At 35.5% G+C, this 26,983-nt stretch overlaps 2 protein-coding genes across 4 annotated transcripts in view; one reads left to right on the top strand and one right to left on the bottom strand.

Moving 5' to 3' along the window:
- Window positions 1-496: 496 nt before the first annotated feature.
- Window positions 497-11,911, bottom strand: LOC107602079 (ras GTPase-activating protein 1-like). 2 transcript variants are annotated; one of them, XM_016294488.1, is made up of 26 exons: window positions 11,846-11,911; window positions 10,779-11,447; window positions 9,741-9,893; window positions 9,426-9,561; window positions 9,240-9,310; window positions 8,673-8,790; window positions 8,531-8,562; window positions 8,342-8,394; window positions 8,113-8,263; window positions 7,937-8,015; window positions 7,727-7,850; window positions 7,487-7,643; window positions 7,306-7,393; window positions 6,465-6,545; window positions 6,224-6,381; window positions 6,069-6,145; window positions 5,823-5,995; window positions 3,857-4,016; window positions 3,637-3,779; window positions 2,616-2,731; window positions 2,421-2,507; window positions 2,196-2,263; window positions 1,987-2,075; window positions 1,810-1,887; window positions 1,260-1,394; window positions 497-1,184 (listed from the first exon to the last, which is right to left on the bottom strand). In XM_016294488.1, the coding sequence occupies exons 2-26, from the start codon at window positions 11,270-11,272 to the stop codon at window positions 1,101-1,103; spliced, it is 3,105 nt and encodes a 1,034-aa protein (XP_016149974.1). In that variant the 5' UTR covers window positions 11,273-11,447; window positions 11,846-11,911; the 3' UTR covers window positions 497-1,100. The 2 variants fall into 2 exon arrangements, with proteins under 2 accessions (XP_016149974.1, XP_016149975.1); XM_016294489.1 differs by lacking the exon at window positions 11,846-11,911 and adding an exon at window positions 11,656-11,672.
- A 1,059-nt stretch (window positions 11,912-12,970) lies between these two features.
- Window positions 12,971-26,983, top strand: part of LOC107602080 (EGF-like repeat and discoidin I-like domain-containing protein 3) — a 34,215-nt gene continuing 20,202 nt past the window's right edge. Inside the window, exons 1-5 of one of the 2 annotated variants that reach the window (XM_016294490.1) lie at window positions 12,971-13,183; window positions 15,736-15,810; window positions 17,329-17,358; window positions 17,793-17,921; window positions 24,587-24,700. In XM_016294490.1, the coding sequence (XP_016149976.1) occupies window positions 13,117-13,183; window positions 15,736-15,810; window positions 17,329-17,358; window positions 17,793-17,921; window positions 24,587-24,700 (415 nt within the window). In that variant the 5' untranslated portion in view covers window positions 12,971-13,116. The remainder of the gene's footprint in view (window positions 13,184-15,735; window positions 15,811-17,328; window positions 17,359-17,792; window positions 17,922-24,586; window positions 24,701-26,983) is intronic. The other variant, XM_016294491.1, reaches the window with a different exon arrangement.

The raw sequence follows: 26,983 nt of genomic DNA, 5'->3' as shown, positions 1-26,983 counted from the left end.
CAAGTTTTGCCAAAATTCGAGGGCCAGTCTGCAGATTTTTTTAAAGCTTCAGAATGACGTATTACACAATTTCATTTGTCACGTGTCTGTCTTAACCATTTATGTTGTGTATGATGCCTATCGTTTTAAAATCTGTTAAGATTTTAAAGGTTGTGTTGTGTAACTATATATACATATATAAAAAGATGGACTTTAATCTGAATATTCAGATTTATTCCTGGGAGGTAAGATCCACCTTAAATACAACATATTAAAAGGACACTAAATACCAAAAACAAAAAAATTGTAAGAAATTCATAGAAATCAAACAGACAAACAAATGACAAAATTCCTTTATTTGCATATATATTAGAAAACAATCACTGTATTTTTACAAGAACGTATTAAATAAGTGCATGCATACCTGATAGTGTAATCTCACTCACATCTTTATGCATATTGTCAGGAAATCATTTTAGAAAAAAGCAAAAGCAAAAAGCATTATTTTCAATTTTGTGATTCCAAATATGAAAATTGTTTTGATACAAAATACATTCTTCTGCATTTCTTGGTAGTTCCTATATTGGACATATATATATAAAATCAGATATAAATGTTTTCTCTTGATCGCCTGCTCAAGCACAACATTTAAAAAGAAAACAAACCAGACTGTGTAAATTTATAAAACATATTTGGTCTTCCAAGGCATGTTTTTCGCAGCAGGTGAGTTTACATGCTTTTTTTCCCATCCTTCTCCACTTGTCAAGCATCACAGATTTTTAAGTAAAATGTGGTTTTAGTTTGTTTTCAGAGGAAAAACTGTAATAGTGTTTGACATTGCAGAGCGCAAACAGTAGTTATGAATCTGGACAACATCACTTCTGTCACCTGGAAAACATCACCGTCCCTTTCAAGACAACTGTGAAACGTTTCTTCTGCTTCATAATTTTTTTTCCTCTTTATGAAAACACATTCTGTAAATAAGGGAGTGCAGGTAAACAAACATTCACTCACTGCCTTGTCTGTCTAATGTGACGACTATGATCAAAAGTGGTTTATAATGTCACAGAACAGACACATAAAAGCTTTTAAAGTGTGTAGCGGAGTGAAATCCTGCAGTCTTATCGGCTGCTGTTGGTCACTGCATACTGAGTTTGGGTCTGCTGCAGAAGTTCAGTGACTGCCAAGAGTTTTTTCAAGATGTGCTGTGAGAGAAACAGAACAATTTCACCCAAGTACTGGCTATCATCATTAAACATTTTATTAAGTTATAATGGTACCTGCTGCGCGCCCCTCTCATTACTGAGTATCCTCAGCTCATCTAAGTGCGAGACACAGAGCTGGTGTAGGGCAGCGAGGTCACGGGCCAGGTCAGTGTTAAAGTGCTCTGTGGGTTCTGGCAGCTCTGGGACATTCTGAATAGAGCAAATGCATGCAAATAGTAAAGACACACTAGACATATGGCAAAGGGCATGTGAATATGACTTAATCATTGTGGTTATCTGGAAAATAAATAAATACATTTGACGATAATTCCATTTTAACTCATCGCTGAGTATTTCGGTGTTTAAAAATGTGGATAATGAAGCATTTGCGCCCCCTGGAGGACATCTAATTTATTTCTTTTATTACACTGTAAAAAAAAGTTACAAAAAAGTTGTAAAAAATTATATTATTCAAAAGAAGAAAATACTAATTCAGTCGTTCTACTTAAAAAAAAAAATCCTTGTTTAATTCAATGTGTTACTTGCTGTTTCGCTGTAATTATTACTACACCAAATTTTTTCAGCAATATTTGCAGTAAAACGAGTTTTAGAGAAGTTGACAAACCCCAAGTTCGCCCAAAAATTTGATCATTCTGTGTTTGTTGTTCTTGATGAATGGATTTACTCCTTCCATGTACAGCTCCTGTGATGGGACAAAATGAAATATTTAAAGAAAGCAACAATTATAGAACCAGAGAAGTCTTTAACGTCTATTCAAATCCATTTAAAGTGTTTCTTTTACTTTGGCACCAAATTCCACCAGGTTGGCCAGATTTTGGACTGCTTTGGCCACTAAGGTGAGTGTCCGGGATGCGATAGGGGAAGGTGGATCTGCACAAATAGACCAATTTTTTTTTTTTTACATTAAAAAGATTTATACATTTCTATATTTAAAATCTGATGCCTATTTAATAAAAACGGAACAATCTGAATAGCCCAATCACAGCTCACCTGCAATGATGTTAAAAATTCTGGGGTTGACAATAGCAGGGCAGATCAATCTGAGGAAGACAAATCCACTGGAAAAGAAAAACAAATTACTTTTGTAAAACATTTTATTATATAGCCGTTGATACATTTATACTAATTAATATAATGTAAGATTTTTAACTGTATTAAATTCATTATTTTATTACTAAATCAAATTTTGTCCTCCAACAAAACATATTTCCATACCTTACAACTCTAGTTCTCATGGTTGTGTTTCTGGGCCACTTCTGCTGTACAGCTTTCTGTAAACATCCATATATGAACCTGAGAGTCCTGCGAAAAAGAAATCAACATGTATAAAACTCCATTCTCTCACATTATATCCTTGCTCTGATCACAGAGTTTATTGGCAGAAGTATATTTATATACACAGTGACTCACGGAGGGAGGATTTCAGCAGCCATGAATATTTTCTCCACCAGCTCAGACACAATACTCAGGAGATGAGCGAGATTCACATTCACATCCTCATTCTTCTCCAGTTTAGATGGATTGAGCTAATTTACAGCGGAAACAACATATGTTTAGCAGGCTAATGATTGATCTACAAGATTGAACTAAGATGCATCAGCTTTAAAGGGTTCATTCATTTTTGAAGCTTTTTGATAACATAATTTGACATGCAAACATGTTAGCCAGTCATAAATCATAATAGGTCATTTAGATTTTTGAAATATTAAAGATTCTGTTCATTCGAAGTGTTAAAGAGAGGATGTCAATATCTAATTAATAATTAAATGTAATTAAATAATTGTGATATAACATACGAATCAATCATAATAATTCAATTATAGTTTTTTTATGGAAGACCGTTTCCACCACAGAATAAAAAAAAATGAAAAAGGTAATTTTTTAAATCTCACAAATCACTTTTTTAACCTCTGAGTTTACATTATGAACAGTATTATTTTTTTATCTCACAATTCAGATTTTTTCCTTGCAATTCAGAATTGAGACAAACTCAGAATTCTGACCTCCTTTCTCTTAATTTACGAGTTTACATATCATCTTTTTTCTCTTAATTCTGACTTTATATGTCGCAATTCTGGTTTTGCTTCTGCCACAAAATAAAAAAATAAAGGTAATTGAGACCGTTTTCACAATCACAATTCTTACTTTTTTCCACAATTTTGAGTTTGTATCCCACAATACAGACTTTTCTTCTCAGAATTACATGGGGGGAAAAAAAATGAATTGTGAGAAATAAACTCAGAATTACAAGGGAAAAAATGTCAGAACTGTGAGATAAAATGTCAGTTTTTAGTCCATAGTTTTTAGTGCAAGAAACCTTAACTAACATTATTAGAGGACCTCAGTGGGGAAAAAAAGTGCTACGATATGGATATTTAAGCATGATGATCTCTATGCGATTTTGGTTAACACAAAAAAATCTGAGAAATACCTCGCAGGACTGTCTAGACTCCATGATCTTGAGGATGGTGTCTTTAAGAGCGTGATGCACGAATGGAGTGGCTGTAGCTTTCATGTACTGCTCCATCAGAGTACTGGCCAGAGTGGTGGCACGAAAAAGAGTCGTCGCTTCATCTGGAAAAACAAGCAACTCTGTGAATAATTCTGATGAATTCAGTCATGCAGCATAAGAAGAGGAATAAAAGAAGTACCTTCAGCGCTGATCTCACGGTCATTGAGCTCTCTGAGGAGCTGGGCCTCCAGGTTCTCATGTCTAAATATCCTGAGCAGAACGCTGGCCAGGAGAGTGCGGTCCTGTCCACACACGTGGGCCAAAGCACTGATCACGTGCAACTCTTTCAGCAGAACCAGCTGGAAAATATCAAATATCATATGCTGGAATGAGTTGCCAGTTCTAAAATAAACCAATTACTAATAATGAATTGTCTCTACCAGGGTTACTACTTTTAACTAAAACAATTAAAAACTTTCGTGTTGATTGAAATACAGCTGAAATTAAATACTTTTGAAACTATTTTGAAATGTTACCTTCACCACTAACAGAAATAAATTTAAGCACTAAAATTACTAACTGGAAATTCTGGAATTAAATAAAAACTTAAACTAAACTAAAACTAAAGTCAAAATAAAAATAAATCAACCTAAATTAGTATAAAAATGACAAAAGCACAACATAATTACTTAAAATATAACAATAAAATCAGAAAATATAAAAATCTAATTCTAAAATGTTTTTAATAAAATACTTTAGCAATATATAAATAATAAGCAATGAACTAAAATAACAATGGTCTCAACTGCCAGAAATATTTTTCACTGGCCATTACTCTGTATTTTCATAAATAAAATTTTCTCAGAATTCTGAGTTTACATTTTTCAAGTGTGACAAAGTTTTTTTGTTTACACCAAAAAAAAATAGAAAAATAAAAACGGTAATTGTGGCTTTTTTTCTAAAAATAAATCAAATTACCTTTTTTCCTTGCATATACAAATAAGATAAAAAAAAGTCACAATTTCCTTTTTTATTCCATGGCAGAAATAGGCTTTCATAATAATGTGACATATTTCTGAGGGAAATTATAGGTAGTGCATTACTTGACTTCAGGATATGACTGGATGATCAGTGATACATTAAATCATGTGGCTTTTTTTTTTTTTTTTACTTTTTTTTGGCGGAAAATAAAATGGGCGAAAAAACTCGTGTTGATTGAAATACAGCTGAAATTAAATACTTTTGAAACTATTTTGAAATGTTACCTTCACCACTAACAGAAATAAATTTAAGCACTAAAATTACTAACTGGAAATTCTGGAATTAAATAAAAACTTAAACTAAACTAAAACTAAAGTCAAAATAAAAATAAATCAACCTAAATTAGTATAAAAATGACAAAAGCACAACATAATTACTTAAAATATAACAATAAAATCAGAAAATATAAAAATCTAATTCTAAAATGTTTTTAATAAAATACTTTAGCAATATATAAATAATAAGCAATGAACTAAAATAACAATGGTCTCAACTGCCAGAAATATTTTTCACTGGCCATTACTCTGTATTTTCATAAATAAAATTTTCTCAGAATTCTGAGTTTACATTTTTCAAGTGTGACAAAGTTTTTTTGTTTACACCAAAAAAAAATAGAAAAATAAAAACGGTAATTGTGGCTTTTTTTCTAAAAATAAATCAAATTACCTTTTTTCCTTGCATATACAAATAAGATAAAAAAGTCACAATTTCCTTTTTTATTCCATGGCAGAAATAGGCTTTCATAATAATGTGACATATTTCTGAGGGAAATTATAGGTAGTGCATTACTTGACTTCAGGATATGACTGGATGATCAGTGATACATTAAATCATGTGGCTTTTTTTTTTTTTTTTACTTTTATATGGCGGACAATAAAATGGGCGAAAAAACTTGAATAATTTTTTTTGTCGCAACATTGCATTGATTCCTCAGTTTCTTGTGTCAGCATTTATTTTTTCAATACAAATAATTGCACTTTCATCAGCAGGGGTCAGACTAATGTTCTTATATTGTGACTGAAATGCATTGTAAATTCTTGGCCAGTTACTAGCCAACTGTCCAGTAACTGAATTCGAGTTAAATGCTGACCCTGTTTATATATCAACTCATGTATGTACCCAACCTCTTTTAACTCATTGTACACCTCCACGGGCATGATCTTCTCCACAGAGTAGCGCACTCTCAGCCGGAGTGAGCTGGGCGCCACGTTCTTCAGAGGCACGTGGGAACTCAGAGGAAACCACTCGTCAATCATCTGACCCCTTTGTAGCCGACACAGAGGGCAGCACATGAACACTGCAGGAGAAGAGCATACGTTATACGAAACCGTTTTGAAAGTCTGAGCATGAAGTAATAAGAAAGAACGTACAAATATCATTCTCCTTGCTTTTTTTTGTCTTGTTGCTCAGGCTGATCTCAAACCTGTTGATTTCACTGGATAAGTCACTGCAGGAATATTGGGAAACATTAATGAAAAGGTTCGATTTTATAGAATTACTATCAATATCTGAGGAAGTGGCTTACTCGAAAATGAACTCCTCTGTCCACACAGGGTTCTGGCCCTCCCGCGGATGGGTTTTGGCTATCTGAATGCTGTTCAGGTAAATGTTGCAGTAGGCGTTTGTGAAATGTTTACTAGGAAGGTGGTGAGCCTCCTCAACATTCAGAAATAAACTACTGACCTGTAAAGATACATGTAAAACATGGGAAGTAACAGCTGTAATTCATGACATTAAACAACAACAGGAAGCAACTGAGAGTTTACCTGACGCAGGCGTTTGTTTGAGCAGGGCTGGCTGGGTTTCCTAAGGTTACTACAAAAGGTTTGCAGACATTTCATCCAGTCCTACGCAATTGAAGGGTGTAAGAACGAAGTGTACAAGAACAAATTGAAGAGAATTATATTAACAGTGTTCTACAAAGGCAATTTTTCTATCCTCACAGCTGCATGACAATATTACAGCCAAACAGATCATATTATTTTTAAATCTATACACATGTCTGTTCAAAAGTTTGGGTTTCGGTAAGATATTGTAATGTTTTTGAAAGAAGTCCTTTATGCTCCCCAAAGCTGCAATTATTCGATTAAAAAACAGTAATAAATGTAATATTATGAAATATAATTTAGTACAATTTGAAAGAACAGTTTTCTATGTTAAAATATTTCAAAATATAATGAATTCCTATGATGGTAAAGATGAATTTTCAGCATCATTACTCCAGTCTTCAGTGTCACATGATCCTTCAGAAATCATTCCAATATGCTGATTTGCTTCTCAAGAAACATTTTGTATTTTCATCAATGTTGGAAACAAAATTTATATGAAAAGATCATTTTACAATGTAAAAGTCTTTACTGTCATTTTGATCAATTTAATGCTTCCTAGCTGAATATAATATAATAATAAAAATACAAATCTGACTGACCCAAAACTTTTGAAAAGTGGTGTATTTGGAGCTGGATTTGGGATGTATGAAATTTCCCTTTGGGATTGACAAATGCAGTATTTCATATGTTAACCTCAAGACAGAAAATCTATCATTTGGACACAGTGTTACTCTGATGAAAGTGTATTGGCCAGCATTGCTAATGAAGACATCGGTACCTGAGCTTGTTCCGGGGTCTCTCCAGCAAAATAAAAGATACACTGCTCCTCGCTAAAGTGCTGTACAACTATCTGGAAACAGTTTGGCCTGCAGAAAAAAATAAATAAAAAATTGCTAAATGTATTTCAATCGAACCTAAAGTTGAACTATTATCAGTGCATAATACAGTGGGGAACAAACCTGCCAAACATGCTGTCATGGACCTCGTACACAGAACAAACACTCAAGTCGATTAAACCCTTTGGTTTAGTTGCTCGTTTCTCACTCTCAAAGTAGATCAGCTGGGAATCGTTTCCCTCAAGGATGAAATATAGATTTTTCCATCTTTTTCCTTTTCCTATAAAAGACAAGACTAATATCTTACTAAAATGATTTTGATAAGGTCTTCAATGTAAAACTACACTGAAACGTTGGCAATACCTTTATTGAACAGGACATATCCTTTCTTAACAATGTTTTTATAGAACGCGTCCTTGGTCTTTCTACGGATGGTGTTGTAGATTTCTTTGCCTTCGACGGTGTCAGTAAGCACCTGCTCCTGGTGCTGATGAAATCACACATTTCAAATCATTCACACAATAACATCAATAAAACGAATCAGAGTTTTTGAAAAATAGTTGTTGCACATACTTGGACAGATAAAGCATCTTTAAGGTTGTGGCCCTCAACTATCTGTTCCTTTCTGTAGTGTTCAATGATGTCATCAATACTGTACAAACAAAAGCAAGAAAACACAAGCAATATGTGTCATGAAACTCAATTTAATCCATTCCAAAAGTCATAAAATGCTCCCAAATCGCATTTACCTGTTGTAGTATCGGCCTCCCATCATAAACTGGTTGCTGGGTGTGGGGCTGATTTTGAAGCGCTGGATGGTCTCAGTGGTGCGGAAGTACAGCGAATAGTCCCCAGGTGTGCTGTCAGACGGGCGCACTAAAAAACTGCCCACCTGCCCAACTGGGGAGAGCGATTACAGGAGTTAAGCAAGTGTAACCCTTCGCGGTTTATTGCTTTTAAACATTTTTTCTGACTGACCTGTCATCAGTAGGTTGTAAGCCTCTTGCTTGTTGATCTTGCCATGAAACCAGCTGAAAAATACAGATGATGTTGAGCAGATCATAAATCATCATGTATTTCTATTCATTTTATGCAGTGTATAGTTTGTATTACTACTGGAAACTAACACCACTCAACCAGGAATCGAAACAAAAGAATCAAACTCACGCTTTCCCCTCATGTGGGTCTTCTTCACGTCCCTGTGAATGTGTCAATATAGGACACCCTGTCATAATACTGTATATATACATATTCATCCAGTTATGGACATGTTTATTTTTCGTTTATTCTAAACAGTGTTTCTACTCACCACTTCCTTCACCAGGTCTTGGACTATAAGACCCTGCTCATCTGTTCGGACATTAGTCACCCACAACCAGCCGTCCTCCAGTTCATTATGGACTATAAATGTGTCGCCTTTGAAGAAACTGTGAGCACAAGAAGTCTAATTAAGTAAACTTTCTGAACATACTTTAACATGTAATTTATTTCTATGATGACAAAGCTGAATTATCAGCATCATTACTCCAGTCTTCAGTGTAACACGATCCTTCAGAAATCATTCTAATATGCCGAAGAAACATTTCTTATTATCAATAGAAAAAGCAACAACAGTTGTGCTGCTTAATATTTTTGTGGAAACCATGATACATTGTTTTTCTTTTATGAATAGAAAGAACAGCATTAATTTGAAATATAAATCTTTCATTACATTATAAATGTCTATACTGTCACTTTTGATCAATATGAAGTGTCCTTGCTGAATAAAAGTATGAATTTCTTAAAAAAATAAAAAATAAAAATAAAAAATAAAAAACTTTCTGACCCCAAACTTTATATATAGTATATTTTTGAAAGTAACATAAAATCAAGTTACCTGATCTCATCAGTTTCAGGCACTTTGGTGTATGGGAGAATTGCTCGCACCCTCCTGCGGTCTTCAACAGGCTTACAAAACAAAACATTGTTTTTTTATATATATATATATATATATATATATATATATATATATACTGTGAAAATTAAAATTTTTCTGCTAATAAATACTACACTGAATGTCTACCTCTGGAGGGGCGACTGGTGATATCAACTTCTCTCCTTTCAGCAGACAGGACACGTAACTGTAATAACCAATCAGATCTGACAGAGAGGAGAAACGACGGCCTCCAATGTAGTAGTCTCCACACATGGCGATGATCCTGCAAACATTCATTACTCAGGTCACAGATACCATCTCATTATCTAGGCACAAAACCTTGCAGATTAAAATGCAAGCACATTGCAAATAAAGATGTGCCATGACCATTAGTGATTAATTCTATTTAAAGATGTGGTTTGATTCTAAAGCTGCAGAGAAAGATAACAGATAAACAAACACCTGAAATGACTGACTGTGTTGGTCATGCTAAGGAAAGACAACACAAATGAGCCGGGTCGGCGGTCACTCTCCCTGATAAGGTAGCTGCCAGTCGTCCTGGCCTGAAGCAAACGCTCCTCTGCGATCATCCGGTCCAGCTTCCCATGATACCACCTGTCGAGTTACAAACTCCATCACAAATCTTTTATTATTTTCATCACAGTTCAAATTTAAAGGAATACTTCACCAAAAAATGAAAATTTACTAAAAACTGACTCCATCCAAGATGTAGATGAGTTTCATTATTAAAACAGATGCAGAGAAATTTAGCATTACATCACTTGCTCACCAATGGATCCTCTGTAGTGAATGTGTGCCGTCAGAACGAGAGTCCAAACAGCTAATAAAAACATCACAATAATCCACAAATAATCCACACCACTCCAGTCCATCAATTAACATCTTGTGAAGAGATTAGCTGCGTGTTTGTGAGAAACACATCCATCAAGACATTTTTAACACCTATCCTCTAGCCATAATATTGCTTTCTCCAGTGAAAAAGTCTCGCCTGAATCAGAAGAGAAATATGCACAGATCAAGCACCACTTACAAGCAAAAACAGCCCAAAATAGTTCTAAACAAATAGGTTGGTGGATTTTGATGTGAGAGGACAACAGAGGATGGACTTTATTATGAAGCGTTATTATGGATTATGGACTTGTATTTTGGAAAGAAGCAACAGTTAAAATCTAAAACTTTAATGATGGATTTCAGCTCACTTCATGTGACGATAATTGAGGAAGTCGTGTGGATTACTGTGATGTTTTTAATCAGCTGTTTGGACTCTCATTCTGACGGCACCCATTCACTGCAGAGGATCAATTGGTGAGCAAGTGATGTAATGATAAACTTTCTCTAAATCAGTTTCTATGAACTCACCTGCATCTTCTATGGCCTAAGGGTGAGCTAATTCTCAGCCATTGTTTTTATTTTTGGATGAACTATCCCTTTAAACACTCATGGGATGCATAAATTGGGATGTCATATTACACGACTCACTGATTAGGAGGTGGTGCGGTGAGAGTTAAAACAACTTCCTCATCCTCCCCAATTTCCTGCACATCCAGAGTATCACCTTCTTCAACGATGCCCAGTGGAAGAAACGAAGGGGCCACCAGGCACACCTCAGGACTCAGCGATGCGGATGGTATCCGACCGACAGCACCTTCATGTGGAGGATCTGGCATCCCCCTCCCAACACCTGAAAAAGACCCCAATATAACATGTCCAGCACTAATACCACCTGCCTTTGAGGCAAACATGACTGCTCCAGGTCTCGGATCCTTTCCAAATACAGAATATGTGACCCCAGGAGGCTGTTTAGGTGGTAAAACCGTGGTATGGACGGACAAAGCTGAGCCCAGGTCCGAGATCTGTATCCCCTGACCACGACAGGCTGGTAAATGCGTGGTCCCATCTCCTCCTGCCCCAGCCATCCGGGTCACCACCGAAAAGGGATCAGGCTCCTCGCTGCCACCATGGGTTGCCATCATTGTCACCCAGGGAAGTTGGCTATGAAAGCTGACAGTGTTCAGGAGGGTTTCCCCTCCTGAAACCCACAACTACACCTTTGTTCCCTTTTAGGAGTTTTCTCTAATTCACTTTGGTGGTTTGGGTCTAACACAAGACAGACAGCTTCAGATCTTCATTGTTCGCTTTTCTCCTAATCTGAAAATAAGGACGAACACAGAAAAAGTCAAATACTGTGATATGCCTTAGAAGTATCATTGTTTATACATGATGCTAGCGCCTTTTTGCCTTTGTAATCACAACACGATCTTATTTTTCTGGGAATAAACATCAGATCTATTACAAGGAACTGCATTTCGCTTAGAATAAGACTAAACAAAAACAGAATACAGTTAAATCTGCATACAAATGACGGCTATGTGCGTTAGCTCGTTAGCGTAGTTTGGTTCTGGCCAAGTTTGTCTCCACAAAAGTCCAGCGTTTGAGGTTAGTTGAGCGCTTAGATTTATTTACAGTGAGGCAGGAGTGTTAAAAAATTGGGAAGAGATGTTAAAGATGATGTTAAGGAAGCTTTGCGTTACTTTTGTTACACTCACTTCGGCTAGTTTCATGTTGAGTTGTGTTGTGAAGTCTCGCGCAGCCCTTGCGCCCCTCAAACACTCGCGTGAGCCCGTCCTCCCGCCGCATCTTGTGCCGCGTCACAAACAAAACTACCATGGTAACAAGTTTCTCCCAAATAGTCACCTAAAGTTATTGTTGCTACAGCCAAATCATCATAATAAATTATGGATATGAGGGTTTCTTTTAAATGTAATTTATATTTAAATGTAATTTATTTTTAAAGGCAGCGGTGGCATCACGTATCACGCATCTACAGTACTGAGGTAAAAAAAATAACTAGAAATTTTCTCGGTTCTATAACAAGTTATACGTTTTTAATCATTAAAGATGAGTATAATTATACATGGATAATCAGAATATTCGTTTTACTTAGTATACGAGGCAATTTATGCGAAATAGCCTACCACAGATTTACAGTTCTGAGGTAACAGTCTGTAGAAACTGTGTTAAAATATGAAATTCTAGAAAATATATTCTCGGTTTCATAACAAGTCATAGTATTAGAAGCAATATATGCGAAATACGCACATTAATCGGGTTAAAATGATCAATTAATTCGAGGAGGAATGCATATAATTCTGTTACTTACTCCTTTGGGCCTACAGAGGGCGACAGACACAACTTTCATAATCATAATCACTCTATACTGTAAATATACGACTACGCTATATGAAGTAGTAGCTATAATATATGTGTAATAAATAAACCTTTTGTAATAATTTAGAGCACACCAGGGGACATGATTATCTACGATTTAATACGTGATTTTTTTTCAGGTAATACAATAATCGTGAAAAAGAAAGATACAATATCATCGTGTGTTTATGAGACATTAAAACATTTTACATTTGCACGTGGCAGTCAGGGATATTGGAAGGCAAATCAAATAAGGGCCCCTATTTCTATCTTTTTTTTTTTTTTGGTTTCATTTCTTTTTGTTGGTTTTGTAATGTAGCCTATATCAAGTAGCAACATTTCAATGCACTCTATAAAAGAAAGTTGTGTTTTTCTGAGGATGTATGGATCAGTGGGTGCGTCTTCACTGATGCTGTGAATCCTGCCAGTGTCGGGTCTCCATCATCATCTTCATCACTGCAGTAAGAAGCAGCAGCAGCAGCAGCAGCAGCACTGCTCGGAGTCACAGCATCACCGGACATCCTCACTGCGAGTCTCTCTGCCATTATATCTGCATCGCAGCTGAAACACGGGACGCATCGAGGCTGCACAATACACAAGTTCCCCCGCGATGGTGCCTTTATTTTTGTTCCTGGTCGTCCGCATTGGCGCATCCATCCCACATCCGACATCTGCGGGTGAGTTCACGGAACACAACTCTGTGTGTTTAACACACACCTCACATTTGCACAGAACGAAGTTCATAACACACATCAGAACTTCCAGACAACGTTTGGTGCGTTTATTCACAGCTCGGACATCTGCAGCATCACTTCAGTGTTTTTATTCAAATGTCCTCAGATATAATTCATGAGGGAGATGATAATGAGATGTCGGGTTATTTCGAGCATATGATTTTATCAGCGCCCTCTAACAGACGCTCAATTAAATATGACATTAATGCAAGCACAGCTGCTTGACACAAAAAGATGGCAATGAATAGTAAAGCGCCTGCTTGTGCATATTACAGTGCTGTTATGAGCTGGGATATTTGTTTAATGTTACTTTAAGGTGACCCAGAGGTCATATGCACAATAAATAGTCATCTAAACACTGTTATCATCTTCGAGCCTGAAACATCTCCTTGTGTTTTTAATAGCTGAGCCCTATGTGATCATGTTAAATGTCATACTGACTGTGCATCTCTGGCTGACCTTTACATGGAATGACTTAGTTTGGACTGTCACTGAGTTTTCGTTAGAAATCAGCTGCATGGGTTAGTGTTATGTTGTAATCTTACTTATTAGAGCTGTTTTTAGCTTGAAACCTGTTGTTTTTGCATGCCAATAATTTATTACAATGATTTTTATCATTGTTTTGCTTTCAAAAATTAAGCTTTAGTGTTAGTTCTGGCAGGTCACGTGAGTCAAGCTTGCATCAGCTGATTCTCAGCTGATCACATCTACCTATAGGAATACGACACCTATCGCGGCATTCCTATATAAGCTGTATTCAGTATTATTCAGCAGCTTTTTAGCTTGCTTCGGAGCAAATTACCCTCCTCCATCCCCAGCTCCACCTTTCGCCACAGTCAGGACTTAGCTTTCTGATATTCCTTGCTAATCAGACTCCTTTATCTTGAATAAAGTGTTACACTTAAATATCATTAAGTACATTAATGATATCTGCCTTGTTCTGTTCTGTTAACCCTGGGGGGGTTATTATTGCTGCTCTCCCTGCTCATTCATGACAGGCTGCATGGATGGGCAGGGAGGTTTTTTGCCCAGAACAGAACCATACCGCCAAACCAAACTTTATGCTAAGTATCTATCATTCTGACGATAGTGGTCCTGACAAAACAATGATAAATGGTTTACAATTGTTTTACTTATTAACCATAGTTCCACCAAAATATCTTATTACAGTTTTTACTGTAAAATATATAATGCATTATGGGATGTCATTCGAACTGTATATACCATGGTACTGAATGATTATCAAATTAATTTACCATGGTATTTACATTGTTCTCTGAGTAGTACATTTCTGTTCAAATGTTTGGGGTCGGTATGATTTTTAAATATTTTTGAAAGAAGACTCTTATGCTTACCAAGGCTGCATTTTTATAAAAAAATATTAAAAACAGCTATTTTGTGAAATATTATTACAAATTAAAGTTAGTTGTCTATTTGAATATATGTTTAAATGTAATTGATTCCTGTGATGCAAAGCTGAATTTTCCGAATCATTACTCCAGTCTTCACTGACACAAGATCCTTCAGAAATCATTCTGATATGCTGCTCAAGCATTTCTTATTATTGTAAATGTGAGTTGTGCTGCTTAATATTTTGTGGGAACTGCTACATTTTTAGGAACTTTGATGAATAGAACGTTCAAAAGAAATGTTTTGTAACATTATAAATGTCTTTATTGTCATTACGATCAATTTAATGAGTTCTTAAAAGAAAAAATCGTACCGACCCCAAACTTTTGAATGGTAGTCCACTTCAAACCGTGGTACTTGACTCAACAACTATGGTATTACCATAGTAACTGTATTACTTTTTTCTTATTGAAGTTACAGTACCACAGTTTTATCCCAGCAGCAATAACTACTTTTTTAGTGGAAACTGAATTACCATGGTACATTAAAACTGTAAGCTTTGAGGAGTCATTCATTTCCTTGCCGATTCACTGTGTTATTCATAATCAAATTGCCACAAGTTTCCAGTGCCAGTGTTTTTGTGTTAATGCAAGTAACACAACAAATATGACAGTGTGAAATTCATTGTACTGGAAAGCACAAGGCAGTGTGTAGCGCGCTACTATAATCCTCTGTGAGTTTCATGCCCTCAGGTTGTGTCGGATCAGTGTGAAACAAGACAGCTCCGTCAGCCGTGTTTCTTTCCTAACACAAAATATTTTCTCTAATCTTCCACCTCACTTAACCTTACACACTTCTGAAGCACTGGCATCCTGTCATCGCCAAACATCTGTGCAGCATCTTTAAGAGTCGGCAAGTGTATTCCAAAGTTTGGCCGACATGGACACATGTGTAAACACTCAAAGTTACTCTGCAGATTCCTGTGGCTGAATAATTCAGGCCGAAATGACAGCGTGGCTGTGGATATAGCATCACAAACTCTCGTGCATCACTCCGCAATACACTTTTTCCAAGCTGTAGAGGTGACTTGTCTTTGGAAAAGAAGATCTGCTCATTTCCTGTTTATATCTCTTCATGTTTTGTAGGTGAAGTATGCGAACCGGTTCCGTGCGAGAACGGTGCTGACTGTCCCAGTACACCAGCTGATGAAAATGTTTCTTGTGAGTTTTTGTCCTTTTGGATTTGAGAACCCTAAAGGCCCGTGAGATTTTATTTCTTGCGATTTAAAAACACATTTTAAAATGTATGGAGTGATACAGTATGTGTCTCTGAGTTGAGCTTTATTAAGAGTTTGCCTACACTCTTAAAAATAAAAGTTCTTTATGGTTCCATGAAGAACCTACGTATAACATCCAGAACCTTTCCGCTGGACAAAAGGTTCATTAGAATATTGAAATGTTCTTCACACTAAGAAAAAAGTTATTTTTTTAGGAACTATTTACTGAAAAGTTCATTGGGGAACCAAAACTGGTTCTTCTGTTGCATTGCTATAATGAGTATTCTTCATTATCTGACAACATATCATTCATGAGTTCACATGATTTAGATCATCTCCCCACACTCTTATACGTATATAGCTTCTCAGATTCAGCAAAGAATCCTTATCAAGAATCATATTTTGAGTTATGGGTTTTTGGAGATTAAGTTTGGCATTTCATACACTCTTAAAAATAAAGGTTCCAAATGGAGGTTTTCTGTATGCAATAGAAATAACTATTTTATTTCCTCAAAGAACCTTTCTGTGAACAGATCTTAAAAGCCACAAACCATTATTTCTTAGAATATTGTAATAATCAGAAGCATTTTTTCTACGTAAGAACATTTTGTGGACTGGAAAGGTTTCAGGGATGTTAAAGGTTCTTCATAGAACCGTAAATGCCAATACAGAACCTTAATTTTTAACAGTGTAAATTAGAATAAATTCTAGATAAAATTTAGTGTAAATTCTTCAGATTGGAGTTTTGACTTATAAATATAGAAAATTTCACACAAACACTTAATGAGAATTATATAACAAAAATGAGATAAAACAAAATTATTTAGATTAAATATAATCATATGTAATGTGTCAAATGTGACTGAGTTTTTCACTATAAATTATATAGTAATTCATAGTTTTTACTTGCAAAAACTATATACTTGAGTATTTTACCTCATAATTACATATAGTATAATGCAACATATAAAACATATATGATAAGTTAACATGTTCACACCAAGAATGTTAAATTTAAAGATAACAAACAATAAAGATATCAGCATCCACACCAACGCACAATAATACTGTTGTGCTTTAAATGCTCTTTAAAGGTCGATTCTGATTGGCTGTCAGTGTTTTAATCATTCATCAGCTGGAAAAAATCATTCTGATAGTGGTTCTTGTGATAGCGTTCCTCTGTGTTGTTATCGTATTGTATATTATATTGCATAAAACTATATATATTTCATTGTAGTTTTCATCTTTGGAGTGAATACCATGTATTTATTCTAGCATTTTTAAATTTTTTCCCTGTAAAAATTAGAGCAGGAAATGATGTTTTTAAAGAACTAAATATTAAAACGTTTGTAGTGGAGCTGTAGAAGATTCTACGGTTTCATCTAATTGCAATCTTTCTTTTTAATAGTGCAGATAGAATATATCAGAATCTCACAAATTGTGTGTTCTGCTTTTTTAACAGCATCAGGCTGGGAAGAGCAACCGGTAATTGGTGAGTTTGTTTATTTGTAGCCTGTTTTCCTCATTTTAAGAAAGGCTCAAGAGCGCTTTGCTCATTGAGACTCCAGATACGAATGGCATATTAAACAGATGGCTCATGTTCGGCTTATGAGCCGTGAACATAAATGATGTCAGCCTCGATTTCCATTCACTAGTTAATTCATATTTAAACATCTGCTTAGTGTTCATTAGAAACTCACACTTTCTTGAGTCGTCTTTTATAGCTAATGCAGTATTTAGCGTCATGTTCAGACTGAGCTGAAAAACATGAAATAATAATGACCGTGTGGGGAAAGTGCATGTCATCAAGCGCACTGAGCATCAAGTTCACTTACAAATCAACCTGCAATAAACTCTAGTAGGATTTTAAATAGCACTTCAAATGAACCCTGCAGATTTCAGATACTGTGCGTTTCTGTCATTCAGGGCCCTGCCGCCCAAACCCCTGTCACAACGGAGGGGTATGTGAACTCAGTGAGACCTACCGTGGCGACACTTTTGTCAGGTATTTGTGCAGGTGTCTGCTTGGCTTCGATGGTGTCCACTGCCAACACAGTAAGAAACCTTGTCATTTTTAGAGACATTTATTTCAATATTTTAATGATAAGAAAACGTCTCGGGTTACTTATGTAACCATGGTTCCCTGAGTAGGGAACGAGACACTGCGTCCTCTAGGGGTCGCTATGGGGAACTTTTTATTATTCACATGTACACACTTTAAAATTAAATTAATTAAAATTAAATGTAAAACGTTTTGAATATATATATACAGTGGGTACGGAAAGTATTCAGACCCCCTTAAATTTTTCACTCTTTGTTATATTGCAGCCATTTGCTAAAATTTTTATATCTAATAATATAATATAATATAATCAATATAATAGCTTTTTTCCTGTTTATAAGTTTGTTAAATGACTAAATTCATAAAAAAATTTGATAAATATCTAAAAATATGCATCTGATTTTTTTTATAAATATAAAAATATATTTATAAGAATATACATATAAAAACTATACATATAAAAAATTGGGTTCAAAAATACGTACAGTGAATATAGTGCACCTTAAAACCATGCAAATACGTGTATGTTGAATTTTCATTGTTGCCACAACTCAGCAGTCAACATGTTTATATCTACAGTAGCTACCAGAATAACACATCTAGTTTAATTATACAGATTGAATGAAACTATCGTCCACTTGAAAAGTGACTTCTGCCACAGTGATGGAAGAACATATGTCAAGATAGCTCACTTAGAGTGGTGTATTTTATGGCTTTAGTTTCACTAGTGTAGAAGCACAATGCACATTAATGTGAAAATCAATGTTTTTCTGCCTCAGTTCGTCTCAAAAAAACTTCTACAGCATATTGTGCCAGAACACTTAGCAAAGTGACAGGAATGTAATAAACAAAGAGCTATTTTTTATCTGTTTGCTGTCAGAGCTGGTTTTTATTTGGTTTGTTTTTGTCCTGATTCTCTTGTTTCTGTGGTTACCTCACACCGCCTGCATTATTCATGGAATGGAAGAAAGAATATTCAGCTCTGTTCTGCACTGCCTAATATACACATCACACATGTGCATCCGTGACCTTAATTTGCACTGTCTCCTGAATTGACTTCTAAGCGTAGTCTATAATTAATGCCGGAGTGAAAGTACAGCTAAGATAAGACACTGAGGCTCAGTTAGTAGCAGGGGGGTGACTGGTGAAAAGAGACTGAGCAAAGGCCTTAGAAATCTCAGACTATTTTTTGGTCTGATTTTTTTAGAGAATGACATTCGGTCTTATTATCTGCCCCGGGTCCCATGACCTGCTCAGTTTTTGTCATAATAATTAGACTTCACAGCATTTTGACCTCATGCAGGATGTTTAGCTGAGTGTGACATGTATAAAAAAAAAACAGGGATGTCACTAGACCAAAAAAAAAAACTACCTACAAGCGTGAAGAGTTTCAGTAAGATTTGTTAGAAAAGATAAGTAAAAAAAAAAAAAAACAGAATTAAAAAAAGCTAAAATAAATTGGTAGTATATTATATTAAACTAAACTGATATTATATTAAATGTAAACTATAAATGAAAATAATACATGATGTCAAATGGCTAGACCTCCACCAAGAAAATGAAAAAAGGAAATAAGTCTTTAATAAAATAAAAATCAATGAAAAAAGAAAGAATCATATAATTATTACATTAAATTCAATAATATATATAATAAAATCTATATATGAAAAAATGTATATATATATATATCACCTCCATGCCACGCTGAATTTAAAAGCAAAATAATTAGTAATTAAAGCAAAAAGAGCCCCTACCAAGTATTGCGCACATGTACAGTAAATGAACATACTTTCCAGAAGGCCAACAATTCACTAAAAATGTTTTTTTTTATTGGTCTTATGAAGTATTCTAATTTGTTGAGATAGTGAATTGGTGGGTTTTTGTTAAATGTGAGCCAAAATCATCACAATTAAAAGAACCAAAGACTTAAACTACTTCAGTCTGTGTGCATTGGATTTATTTAATACACGAGTTTCACAATTTGAGTTGAATTACTGAAATAAATGAACTTTTCCACGACATTCTAATTTATTGAGATGCACCTGTATGTTGGTGACTTTTACCACGAGCAGACAGAGGCGGACAGTAACTAAGTACATTTACTTGAGTATTGTACTTAAGTACACTTTTTGAGTATCTGTACTTTACCACAGCCACAGAAGAACTGTTGTACGTCTCCTAATAAAACACAAAAGGTGTTTGACTGAAGCAGCACTGCACAGACCATTCTGTGTATGACATCAAAGTACAGCGAGAGCGATTAGACAGCATTTTTTTTTATTTTTGTTTTGATGTCAAATAAGTCTTGCTGTTTTGCTTTTTTGTTAAAGCAGTGTTGCTGTTGTAAAGTTATACAGCTACAGTTGTGTTGCTGGGTTTTAAAGCAGGTTTGATTTTTCTTTCTTTCTTATCACTCTGTATTTACAGGATTTCACTGTCTACTCTGTTCAAATGTGGATGAATGGCTACACATAGATGTGTGCACACACTGTCAGAACTGTGAGATCACTACCATCCTGCTTTTGTGGGGGTGGGTAGGGGTGTAAATATTTTTTTAACATTCTAAAAGCTCTTTATTCCAAAGATACTACAAGCTAGTCAGTGTATTCAGTAGGTGTAATGTATTGTAAGTTGCTTCAGAAGTATTGCAAGTATTACGTACAACAATAAAACAGTGCATTGACATAAAAAAGGAAATTTACTTTTGGTACTTAAGTAGTTTTAAAAGCAAGTACTTCTGTACTTTTACTGAAGTAAAAATCTGTCTTTACAACTTTTACTTGTAATGGAGTAATATTTGACAAGCAGTATCTTGTATCACGTAATGGAGTTGAGTACTTTGCCCGCATCTGCGAGCAGACAGACAGACAGCAGCAGAAGAGGGAATGAAAATTATAGCACAGGGAGCTGCTCTGAAAAAGTTACCCGCTAGATCACAATTCATTTTCAGTAAGAGGTTCACAGGAGAGCTGGTGCAATCTGGTGAAAGTGTTGTGGAAGAGCCATAAAGAAGTGAAGTTCATGCCACCTCAGGGAGCGCTGCCATCCTCATCTATATCAACTATGCCAGGATCCACCGCTGGTTCTGACTGAGTGATCATACTGTGTAAAGCACCACTGACTTCATTAACCTAGTTGTCTTGGCACAACTCGGCACACTGAATTTGCGTTTCTGCTGAACGCAATGCGAAAATGCTGAAATCAGCATGCATTCAATAATGGCACGGGCATCGTTTCCCAGACGGGCTCTGATCAGGAGAAGAGGCAACCAAAAGGAACTTGGACATCTCAAAGCAACATTTATTAGGTCATAGACTCTGTGTTTTACTGTGGAAGAAGTGTCCAGTACCACAAATCCAGCATGACAGCTGACCAACCCCCCTCTGTTCCTCACACCAATTTACTTGCTTGACTGGCTGGACTTTGGCCCCATGGAGGGAATCCCACCAATCAGGACGAGTTCGTTCTATCACAACTGACAGCGGTGCTTGGATGCACATGACTGACATGAAGCTGAATGCCAATGGTCGTTCCTCACTATGAATGCGGCAACATAAAAAACAATGCTTTGTTTTGGGGGTCATATCAGTATTTTTGTTTCTTATCTAAAATAAAAGAGTTACTACAGATAATTTACAGATACGTTTTTGAAAAGTCTCTTCTGCTCACCAAGGCTGCATTTATTTGATCAAAAATACAGTCAATATTGTGAAATATTATTACAAGTACAAAGAACTGCTTTCTATTTGAATATTTTTTTAAATGTAATTTATTTTTGTGATTCCAGTGTCACATGATCCTTCAGAAATCATGATTTGCTGCTCAAGAAACGTTTCTTATTATCGATGTTGAAAACAGTTGTGCTGCTTAATATTTTTTTGTGGAAACTATGATAAAACAGAATTCTGGATTTTTAATTCTGGATGTTTAATTAAGAAAAAGTTAAAAGGAACATAATTTATTTGAAATAGAAATCTCTTGTAACATTATAAATGTCTTCACTGTCACTTTTGATCTGTTTAATGCATCCTTGCTGAATTAAAGTATTAATTTATTTCCTTACTACTGACCCCAAACCTTTAAACGGTAGTGTACAATGCAAAACTTAACTCCAGTACAGTATGAGCAAATTAACATATGACCACTCACATCAATGCATTTAATAACAGAGGACATTAATTACACGTACTTTAGGCCTTAAAGGTGCATTCAAGTAACAACTTGAATAATTCATTTAGATTTACACTTACACTTACTGACATCAAATTTACTGGATTCAAATTTGTTATGATTAAATGTTTAGTGAAAGAAAGGTCCCTGAAATGCAAGAAAAGTATAGAATGTGGCCCCTGTAATGTTCCAGGACTAAACGGAAAGATTGTGTCACCATTACCACTATTCCTCATGTTTAAAAAAAATTTGAAAATCCTGTAGATTTACTCTGAAAGGGGACCTGAGGCTTTCTAAACTGTAAAAAAAAAAAAAAATCAAAGATTATAGGAGTAAGATTTACAAAAAAAATACTATTTCAGTTTTTAGACTTATAATTTCACGTTTAATTCAGTGTGTTCAATAGTTTGTGAAAACATGTTTTTGAGTGTAGAGAACAGAATATCAGACTGATTTAGTATGGCAACTGCATAGCAACATGTTAAAACTACTCAGCAAAGCGCTGGAAACCTTATATAACACTCAGCATCGTGACAATAGTTTTTACATGAGCAAGACCCACTCACATTTACCTCAGAAAAATGTAAGTCTGGTTTTGTAATTACAAATCAAGTTATTTTGCATATAATTTCTGTCAGACAATAAAGTCTTGTTCCTTTAGCTTTTCTTTTTATTTTGACACCACCCCATGAGAGGATCAGTGCAATCTAACACCAGATCCTTAAATCCCATATTTGTTGTGTTCATCCGTGCTTTCAGTGCTCATTAGGTGACCCTGTTTAAGCTGCGGATTTGGTTGTTGCCCTCCAGTGCTCTTCTGTTGTGGTAAACCCAAAAGGTGTGGTTTATCTCAGCCAAATACCTGATAGAATTGAGCCTGTGCTCCACCTTGCAGATCCCTGAATTTTTGCTCGGGCGACCCCACGGCTTGCTGCCTGTAACAAGTCTCTCGAGTTCCTTTCGTTCTGCTTAAAAATCAAAGAGAGGTCAGTGCAGCAGAACTCTGAGATAGGACACCATGAGCTCTGCTCTCGGGTCAATCTGTTACAATGCCTGCTTATAAAATGAACAACATACTCTCATTACAATTACGCTTTGGCATATTGGTGGTGTAATCGTATGATATCATTTTTATGTTTTCTTTTGATCTGCATACGTTCCACTGAGCGTTCGGTTTAGAGGTGGACATTTATGCTTAGATTTTTTCCTAAAATCTGTATGTTTCCATACGACTCAAATAATACCAATTCACCAAAATGAAAAATAATTACTTTTTTTCCAAGAGATTTGAGTTGGAAATGAAAAATGATGACTAAACGTCCACCCAATGGTGTTCTTTAGGTTTAATATGTTTTTGCATATAAAAACAAAAAATGCAAATGAGGTCTCTTTAATATCTCAACTGTTTCACCTGGAGAATTTGGGTGTAGGATTGATGTTTTTCACAGATAATTACAAAGAAATAGCAAGTAACACACTGAAGTAAATGTGGAATTTTGCAGTAGAAAGACTGAGATGGCATTTTTTTGTAAATGTACTCCAGTAATGCATAATTTACAACTTTGTAAATTCGTTTTTAGTGATTCCTAAAGAAGTGTTCTTTCAGAAGAGATCTCAGCAATGCCTCAATGTGCTTAGATTTGTAAAGATAATTCTGCAGTCAAAAGTCTCAATTTGAGCTCAAAGATTTCTCATCATATTTTCCAAGAACAAATTGTCTGATATTGGATCACCATCTAAAGGAATCTGAGGAGAAATATCTGAGATGAAGTTGATACTTCAATATTGAAGTCTTCTGTGAGCAACAGTATTTAGTATCTGAAAAAAAAATAGGGTTTAGGAGTTACCTTTTTCACTTAATAATTGCTAGTAAATTTCACATATGATTACAATGAAATGCCAAGTTGAAACATGAAATTTTGATCTTGAAAGACTGACATTGTATTTTACTCTAAAATGTACTTCAAAGGATTTTTTACACTGTAGTAATCTCACGATACCTAAAGAAGAGATTTTTCAGAAGAGATCTCAACAATGTCTCAAGACTGCGCTCATTTTTCAAAATAAGTCTGCAATCAAAAGTCCAAGATCTCAGTATGAACTCCAACATTTATTCCATGAACAAATAGTCTGAGCTGCTATGTACATTAATTTTATAGCTTTATACTCTCTCTGTTCTTTCAACATTTGTGTATATCTGAAGCAATTCAGCAAGAAACATCAGAGACAAAATTATTGATACTTAAAACATAAAAAATAATCAAAATCTCATGTGAGCAACACTTAAGCAATAATATATTCCCTCTCTGTATTTAATGCATAAAGAAGCACCCTTCAGTGCAAACTGGTAGGATAGTAGAGAGGTTTTTCATCACTGTGGAAAAATCAAACATAATGAGAAACAATATTTGACCTTTTGTAGCTTTTACCAGGTTGTCGCTTTTAATAATTTCAAGATGTGTCTGTGAATGTCTGCTTGTGTTTTCAGATGTTAACGAGTGTGAGAAAAATCCATGCAAAAATGGAGGCAGCTGCACAGACCTGCAAGCAAACTACACCTGCCAGTGTCCCGGCGAATACATGGGGCAGAACTGTCAGTACAGTAAGTGCGAATCGACTTCATCACCTCATTTATTTAAACCCATGCGCTTAAATATTCACTATCAAACCACGGCATCTCTTGAGGAGCAAACTCAAACTAAAACCGAATTCAGCGTGTATTGGCTTGGGGATGGGAGCCATCTGCCTTCGACAGCTTTTTTGGGAGAATCTGAGTGAATGAGGCCAATATGACATTGACATCGCTTGTTCAAGAGGGGGAACTGATTCTATTTTGCTTATTTTTGTCCATGCAATATTTCCTAGATGTTCAGTCTCCAGAAAGTGTGTCAGAAACCTAACTCACCGTATGCTCGAGAGATTCCAATATTTGTGTAACTATGACTTGTTTGCTGGTATTTTTTGTGCTGACTCAAAACAAGAAGGTCCCAGCTGTAGCTTAATACATCTATGAACATATAATTGAATTAGTTGAAGATTACTGTCATGCTTTCTTACTTACACGGCTCTGAGGAGCGTATATAAAGTTACACCTCTCAAGAAGGTTTGATTTGCAATCATGCTGTCCAAACACAGCAGCAGAAGCTCCCAACGGGCAAGTCTGAGCAGCCTGCGGCTCCTTTTTGAATCTCCCCAGTCTGTGCGATCGTTCGGCAGAGGTGGTTCAAGTACTCCGTTAATGTTCTCCCCGGAGCACCAGCGAGCAGGCGCCATATCCGCAGGTGGACGAACCGATGACAGCAATGACACTAGGGAGGACATCTTAGGCTTCGAGAGTGAAGACAGCATCTCTGTGTGTGAGAACAAGGACACGATATCCATCGACGAATCCAAGGACATTGCATCCAAAACTTCAGACCTGTCAGATGTTTTTGAGGACAAACCAGAGGAAGATGGCATTTCAGGGGTCGATACGGATTCTGTGGCGAGAACCAGCGAGAGCAAGAATAATGTTATCATATTATCGCTAGAGACCAAAGAACACTGCATTTGTGGTATTCCTTTGAATTGCTTAATCTTCCCTTATTAACTATATTTGTAAGAAATAAAGAAAAATAAATTGTGTTTTATAGTTCAGGAGACTTTTGCAAATTATATGATTATGATGATATTTTGATTTAAATCAATTATTGCAGAATTTTTTGTTTACTTTTTAAAGTTTAAATTTTTTTTAAATATCTTTTTAATCTTTTAGAGGTGGCATATGCAATCCAATGGGGTTTTATACTGTAATTAACTAAAACTAAAATCGTAAAAAAAAAAAAAAAATTCGTATTTTTTGTTACTTGAAATAAACATTAAATGAAATAGAATAAAATATACAAAAAACTTAAGCTTATTTTATTTCTACTTGTTGCCAAAAAAACATTTCTAATTTTTGAATAGTTTAACTAAATATACTAAAATAACGACAACGAAAATAATCTAATAAAAACTATGTAGACATATTTAAATTAATAAGCTTTAATTTGTAAGCTGTACATAATTGATTCACTAAAATGAACCAGCTCATGAGAGTCATTTGTTCTAGAATCATACTAAATTGGTAGAGCTTTTTGGTTTAATAAAAAGAACTGACGCATAAGAATGATCCCTTTAGAAATCGAATTACACGGGTGGCACTGTAGTGTTTTGATTCAGTAAGAACCGATTTATAAGAATCATTCATTCAGAAATCGAACTACACAATGCACTGCAAAACGGTGCACTGCAATTGTGCACAACACAATGAAATCTCCACAACACGACGGAAACAAGCCACAACACAATGAAATTGCCACAACACAATGGAAACAAGCCACAACACAACGAAATTTGCGCAACACAATGGAAACAAGTCACAATACAACGAAATTAGCACAACACAACAGAAACAAGCCGCAACATAACGAAATTAGCACACAATGAAATCTCCACAACACGACGAAAACAAGCCACAACAATGAAATTAGCACAACACCTTTAGAAATCGAATTACACGGGTGGCACTGTAGTGTTTTGATTCAGTAAGAACCGATTTATAAGAATCATTCATTCAGAAATCGAACTACACAATGCACTGCAAAACGGTGCACTGCAATTGTGCACAACACAATGAAATCTCCACAACACGACGGAAACAAGCCACAACACAATGAAATTGCCACAACACAATGGAAACAAGCCACAACACAACGAAATTTGCGCAACACAATGGAAACAAGTCACAATACAACGAAATTAGCACAACACAACAGAAACAAGCCGCAACATAACGAAATTAGCACACAATGAAATCTCCACAACACGACGAAAACAAGCCACAACAATGAAATTAGCACAACAC

This window comes from Sinocyclocheilus grahami, unplaced genomic scaffold (genome assembly GCF_001515645.1).
Source record: "Sinocyclocheilus grahami isolate Dianchi unplaced genomic scaffold, SAMN03320097.WGS_v1.1 scaffold318.1, whole genome shotgun sequence".
NCBI classification, from domain to species: domain Eukaryota; kingdom Metazoa; phylum Chordata; class Actinopteri; order Cypriniformes; family Cyprinidae; genus Sinocyclocheilus; species Sinocyclocheilus grahami.
This window is presented reverse-complemented; position numbering and strand designations above follow the sequence as displayed.

Bases quoted from the DNA above. Each gene is read 5' to 3' on its own strand.
- LOC107602079 (XM_016294488.1), bottom strand. From the start codon at position 11,272: ATGATGGCAACCCATGGTGGCAGCGAGGAGCCTGATCCCTTTTCGGTG. The intron at 8,264-8,341 runs GTCAGTCAGAAA...CGCTCTCCCCAG, and splicing joins TTACAACCTACTGATGACAG to TTGGGCAGGTGGGCAGTTTT. The intron at 7,644-7,726 runs GTATTGCCAACG...TGTCTTTTATAG, and splicing joins ATATGTCCTGTTCAATAAAG to GAAAAGGAAAAAGATGGAAA.